This window comes from Triticum aestivum, chromosome 2A (genome assembly GCF_018294505.1).
Source record: "Triticum aestivum cultivar Chinese Spring chromosome 2A, IWGSC CS RefSeq v2.1, whole genome shotgun sequence".
Lineage (NCBI taxonomy): Eukaryota > Viridiplantae > Streptophyta > Magnoliopsida > Poales > Poaceae > Triticum > Triticum aestivum.
In genome coordinates, this window is record NC_057797.1 from 696,776,751 (window position 1) to 696,783,534 (window position 6,784).

The 6,784-nt window shown below is 45.8% G+C and overlaps 1 protein-coding gene across 1 annotated transcript; it reads left to right on the top strand.

The window, feature by feature from the left end:
• The first annotated feature begins 1,079 nt into the window (after window positions 1–1,079).
• LOC123190326 (probable transcription factor FL) lies at window positions 1,080–5,090 on the top strand. The gene is made up of 3 exons (XM_044602946.1): window positions 1,080–1,756; window positions 1,850–2,247; window positions 4,523–5,090. Exons 1-3 carry the CDS (start codon window positions 1,342–1,344, stop codon window positions 4,886–4,888), a joined length of 1,179 nt encoding a protein of 392 aa, XP_044458881.1. The 5' UTR covers window positions 1,080–1,341; the 3' UTR covers window positions 4,889–5,090.
• The last annotated feature ends 1,694 nt before the right edge of the window (window positions 5,091–6,784 follow it).

The window sequence follows — 6,784 nt, forward strand, 5'->3', positions numbered from 1 at the left end:
GATGGGATCATCTTGGTTGTTAGACCAAGTGAAGCAGCAGTTGGAGATAGGAATCTCTAGAGTCCCCATATGTTGATCCAATCATTGAACAGGAAAGTAAAATGAGAGTTACTAATATCTCTACTTTGAGCATCACTTGTGACCAAATTGAAATCACCACATATTAAAATAGGGTAAGAAGCAGCTTCTAGAATATCATGCAACTCGTAAATGAAATCCACTTTAAATTATTCCTCCTCTTTCTCTTTTGATTTCTTTCTACTTTCAGATATGACCTCTGGTGGGGATCCACGGCGGCGCCGTCTTTGCATCAGGAGAGAAGAGAGGGAAGAGAAAGGAAAGCTAATGAAGGAAGGAAAGGGAAGAAGGTAAGAAAATGCCAAGGGACCTATGCGGTGGCTGCAATCAGGTGTGTTTGTGTTGTTCTTATCGGGTTAACGGGTGAGTTTTCTGCATAGCTCAAGTTGTGTTTTGGTGGGCTTGTGCCTTTTGTGCCAACCTAGCCGAGTCGGGATGTTCTGTAGGATTTGAATAATTTGGATTGTGGTTAGTCGATTTTGATTGTACCTCAGTTTTGTTTGACCGTCTGATCATAAATCAAGGGCAGATCAGAATTTGACAAACCTAAACTTAGAAAATTCAGTCGACTGACTCATAACCGATCCCTATTTTTAGGTTTATAACTTGCACCTTGTTTGCACCATGAAAAGGATAATGCCCACATAAACCTATTCTACAAGCTTTACTCTTAGCAAAGCATCTCGAAGAAAACAGTGGGGACGCATGCAGGAGAAAAGCACCCAGCAAAAGACGGAGATCTTTTGGAAGAGCTTTGCGACGTGCACAGTACTGATGCATGCACGCACGCACGCACGCCGTGATAGGACTACACAGTGGTGCGCTGCTGGTGTATTATTAGGTTTAGCGTGTCTTCTTTTTATGTGCCCGCCAGCACGTAATAGGCGCTAGAATCTACAGTGTCAAATCGCGGCCCGGGTGGCGACGCAGCTTTCTACTACAGGACTAGTCGTTTTCACGGAGCCAGCCAAGCCACAGCCATAGCCATAGCTAGCTCGCTTCAAGCTTTGGCCAAACGACAGAGCATGCATGAATAAATGCAGTGCAGATAGTGAGATAGATAGATAGATATCCATCCGAAGCAACAGTAGGATTTGTCAAGTCAACCGCTTCCTTGCATGCATGCATGCAGCAACACTACAGTCGCGGCTTTATATGGCGAGCCCCGATGCCATTGCGATGCACGGCCACGGCAAAGGCAGAACACCAGCAAGAAGGAGCTAGCGTAAGCGAGAGAAGAAGACTCTCGTCTCTGTGTCGTGCATGGATCCCAACGACGCCTTCTTGGCCGCGCACCCGTTCCGGTGGGACCTCGGCCCGCCGGCTCCGGCGGCAGTGCCTCCTCCCCCTCCCCCGCCGCCGCCTCCTCCTGCGCTGCCTCCGGCGAACGCGCCGAGGGAGCTGGAGGACCTCGTGGTCGGGTATGGCGTGCGCGCGTCCACGGTGGCGCGGATCTCCGAGCTCGGGTTCACGGCTAGCACGCTCCTGGTCATGACCGAGCGCGAGCTCGACGACATGACGGCCGCGCTCGCGGGGCTGTTCCGCTGGGACCTGCTCATCGGCGAGCGGTTCGGCCTCCGCGCCGCGCTGCGCGCCGAGCGCGGCCGCCTCATGTCCCCGGGCTGCCGCCACCACGGATACCAGTCCGGGAGCACCATCGACGGCGCCTCACAGGAAGGTGATTATCCATGCACGATGCATCCGATTATGTTGTTGTGTTTGTGCATGTGAAGCCGTTAAGTAATCGTTGTGCGTGTATACGATCTAACAGTGTTGTCGAACGAGCGCGATGGGGCGGCTAGCGGCGGCATCGGCGAAGACGACGCCATGAGGATGATGGCGTCTGGCAAGAAGCAAAAGAATGGGTCCGCAGCGAGGAAGGCCAAGAAGGCGAGGAGGAACAAGGTGAAGGAGCTGCGGCTGGACACGCAGGGGGACGAGCACGAGGACGGCGGGGGCGGCCGGTCGGAGTCGACGGAGTCATCAGCCGGAGGCGTGGGCGGGGAGCGGCAGCGGGAGCACCCGTTCGTGGTGACGGAGCCCGGCGAGGTGGCGAGGGCCAAGAAGAACGGGCTGGACTACCTGTTCCATCTCTACGAGCAGTGCCGCCTCTTCCTGCTCCAGGTGCAGTCCATGGCCAAGCTGCATGGCCAGAAGTCTCCAACCAAGGTACACAGAATTCGCCATTGCTACGTAACTCTCTCTACCTACTCTATGTTGGCTGCTCTGAATCTGAATACAGCTGCATGTCAGCTACTGAACTCACCGTGACTACTCAAGCTAGTATTGATTACTGACAGCTCTGTTCATTTCAATACTGCTACCTACGCGCTGCCATCTCATAAATTTCTGATGGGAGCGAAGATTTCATGTTAGTTTAGAAAATCTGCACTCACCTTCATGTACCATTGGCTTCTGCATGTGTCAGTCACTGCCAAAAAGTACAAAAGATTTTTTTTTTGCGAAATAAAAAGTACTACAAAAGATTAATCAGAGGTCAATACGAGGGAAGTGTGTGCTTTGATTAAGTTAGATTTACAACGGCGACAGTGTATAAAATTCTGGAAGTAATCATGTACAAGTTGCTGCATGCATGTCCTCGTAATCAGGTGCATTACATGTGAATTGAGGTGTAGTATGTGACCTGTTTTTTCTAGGCAGTGTGTATTAGGGTTTGCTAACGTAGTCCTTAGCTGGAGTAGTAGTAAGGACCCGGCTAGTTTGTGCTTAACCATGCCAAACCTTTGTTACCCAAAGTTTGACCAATAAAATAGATGTAGACATGTAATAGGAAATAGATATGCATTTATAAATCCAAAAAAAGTGAGAATATAAAAAATATATATGTGGCAATGACAAAAATGCAAGCCATAGTATGATAGTAATTTTATTTTCGGGGGGATAGTATGATACTCCCTTTGCTCCTAAATATAAGTTTTTTAGAGATTTTAATATGGACTACATACGGAGCATAATGAGGAATCTACACTTTAAAATGCGTCTATATACATCCGTATTTATTTCATATTGAAATCTCAAAAAGGCTTATATTTAGAAATGAAGGGAGTAGTAATTAGCTCCAAATGGGTGTTCGGTTGCACCGTAGCGTTTTTCTTTTGTGGAAACACCGTTGAAAAAATAGGAAATATATAGGAACAAATGAGACGAATATCCCAAGAGCTTATATTCAATTAAATACTGATTTGTAACTTCAGTGCAAAACAGCATATGTATAGTATGCTTGGTTTGGTGCCAATATTTGATTTGTCGGTGTTTGTGTGAAGCCATAAAAACTGTCTTCTATTGTTAACTTTTGGCGTCAAACCAAGCACAATGAATAGTGGAATAGTTTGAGCTAAACAGGCCTAGCTAACTACGTTCGAGTAGTTCTTAGTCGAATTTTGTGAACTCGTGGCCTTGAACTCGGAACCGGATCCTTTAACATTAAGAAGGAATGTTAGAGAAGCTACAATACTCTAACTTTCCTTCTTTCTATTCATATGATTATGTCTAAAATGATTTAAATTAATTTGCAATTTGATGATCTACCGTATACATTTATAGTAATTATATGCAAACAAATTGATGGTGAAATAAAATTAAATTTAAATTATTTATATCTACAGTAAATACCAACACTAAACAACCTATTAATTATCTACTAACAGTCCTTAACTTTCCTTCTTCATTTTACACTAGCCTAACACTGTAGCACGGTGACATTCCTTCTCAATGTTAGAGGATCCGGTTCCCTTGAACTCAACATGGCTGAATGTACTGGATATTCCCCACTTCACTTACATAAATTTGGGCTTCGTTTGGTAGTTCTCGAGTCTGGAGATGCTGCTGCCACACCGATATGGCACTAGAAACACATAATCTTGCTAGTGCTCTACTAATAGATATAGATACCAGAATACATAAGAAAAGGTAGAATATATAGACCACAAGCCGTAGATACTTGGAGAGGAAATGAAATGCGATCGAGCATTCTCCGGTGCTAGACACGCACGCCGACGCCCTACGAGCGGTCGTAGAAAACCTGGAAAAGATCCCGGACGTGTCAGCTATCGATAGGCCCCGAAAGCCTGCCCGCCCTGTGCTGTCCTGTCGGCCCCTAGCTCAGCATCAGGTAGGCGTGCATGACATGGAGGCAGAGGCAGGGGGAGGGGCCCTCCCTCGGGTGCCGGGTGGCTGGCCTCCCCTGCCACGTAAGTACGCCGAGCCATGTGACCTCCCCAGTGCTCCGCCTGCCACTGTGCGTGCGCGCCACCGCTCCCCCGCACTGCACCGCCTGGCCGGATTCCATGGCGATGCGACGGGCGCAGCGCCCAGTCAGACCGCACCGGGCTGAGCCAAGCCCGCGCGCGCACTGTGCGACGCATGACGAACGGACGAGCTGACTGAGCCTGAGCTAACTCGTGTACCTTGTGGGCGCGTGCAGGTGACGAACCAGGTGTTCAGGTACGCGAGCAAGGTGGGGGCGAGCTACATCAACAAGCCCAAGATGCGGCACTACGTGCACTGCTACGCGCTGCACTGCCTGGACGAGGACGCCTCCGACGCGCTCCGCCGGGCGTACAAGGCGCGCGGCGAGAACGTGGGCGCGTGGAGGCAGGCCTGCTACGCGCCGCTGGTGGACATCGCGGCGCGCCACGGCTTCGACATCGACGCCGTCTTCGCCGCGCACCCGCGCCTCGCCATCTGGTACGTGCCCACCAGGCTCCGCCAGCTCTGCCACCAGGCCCGGAGCGCCCACGACGCCGCCGCCGCCGCACACGCCGGCGCCATGCCGCCGCCCATGTTCTAGTCGTGCGGCCGCTCTCGTCGTTGGGGACGGCGGTGCGCTGGAATTGAATGTTGTGAGTTTGTTGCTTGGGCCTTGGGCCAGTGGAGTGGAGCGGCCTTTGTGTGTGTGTTTGCATGGGACATGCGAATGTGATGAATTCTTGTAACATGGATGTTTAATTCTAAGACATCTGGCGATATGTGATCAATCATCACCGGTTAAATTTCATCGATGAAAATTTAAACTGCCCAGCTGTTATCATCACGACAATGTCTTTTTTTTGGTGCGTGTGTATCCATCAACACGTTCCACCAAGGGGCGGACGCAATCTTTTTAAAAGATCGCCCGGGTTGCAAGCCGTCAGATCTGGTGCATCGAGCGTCCAAGAGAGAGGGGTAACGAGAGAGGAGAAGGGAAGGAGAAAGGGGGTCGGTGGCGGTGTCCTTGAGCGGGGTGAGGATCGTACGTGCATCTGTTGCATGGCTGAGAGGTGGCGACTCTAGATGAGAGTCAGTAGGGAGAAAGTGAAGATTGGCTGCTGTTGAGAAACAAGTGAATGGTAGCTGAGAGAGAAGAGTAACGAGACAGATTTCTTGGAGACAAACGTCTAGGGAGATAAGGTTCAACAAGGATGTTTCACTCATAGGGCTTTCCCATTTTCTAACCATCGAAACTTTTGTCAAGATTTGTGTTGTTTTTATTCTTGTGTGGGTTTAGGCTGATTTTTGACTTGCCCTTCTTTGGGGTAAGTCAATTTTTGTTCTTAGCCTGAATTTTTGAACTGCCCCTATTTGTGGTAAGTCAATTTTTTCTCGACCAAAATTTTGATTTGCCCCTGTTCGGTTAAGTCGACTTTTCTTAGGCTACTTTTTGACTCGCCCCTGTTTGGGGTAGGTCAAATTTTTGTTGCTTCTTTGCCTTTTTTTGCTTTTGTTTTTCTTTGTTTAGCCGGTTTTCTTTTTCTTTTTTTTTGAATGGGTATTTTTTGCCTATTGGGTGAGTGGAAATGTAAACATTCAGTACTATAGAGTATGTGGGTAAATTACACCAGAGAGTGAAAATGCACTATTGTATGTTTATTAATTGCATATTTAAAAATTGCAATTTCAGGGCAAAATTGTGTGCAAGTTTTTCATTTTGATTTTCTTCTTAAAGTTAATACCAGTGGCACTAATCCATTCTGCTTTAGAAGCCTTAGTTATTTTGAATTTTTAGTATTATTTTATTTTTGTTACTTTTAAGGACAAAATACCAATGTGATTAACTTATTCCTTCATAGTAGAATTCTTATCTTATTTACAAAAAATCTAGTATTTTATGCTTATTGTTGCATAATTTGATAAAGCGCAATTTTATATGTTTTTTGTACAAATTTTGTCATTATTTATTTCATATTTTTCATATTCTTTCTTCTGAAAGAGTAACACCATTGCAACTAATTCATTCATTCTTAGAAAACATTATTAGTTTTTATTTTATTTTCTTTCTTACTTAAGGGTAAAATACTAATGCCACCAACTCATTCCTTCTTAGGATTTTTATGTGAAAATTCCACTATGATATGTGTATTCTTGCATATTATGAAAAGGCCACAAATTATGTGTAAATTTTCTACAAATTTGGTTAGTGTTTGTTTCAATTTTTCAGTTTTCTTCTTCTTAAAGGGTAATACTAATGTCAATAATGCATTCTTTCTTAGAATACTTTATTATTTTAATTGGTTTAGTTTTTATTTCATTTTCGTATTGAGTAATACCAGTGTCACTAATTCATTCTTGGTTACAAAATTTATTATTTTGATTTTATTTTATTTTATTAATCATTGTCTTTCTTCTTTAAGAGTAATACCAACATCACTAATCCATTCTTCCTTTTCTTCATTTTTATGCTAATTTTTTTATTCTTTATTTCATTTTC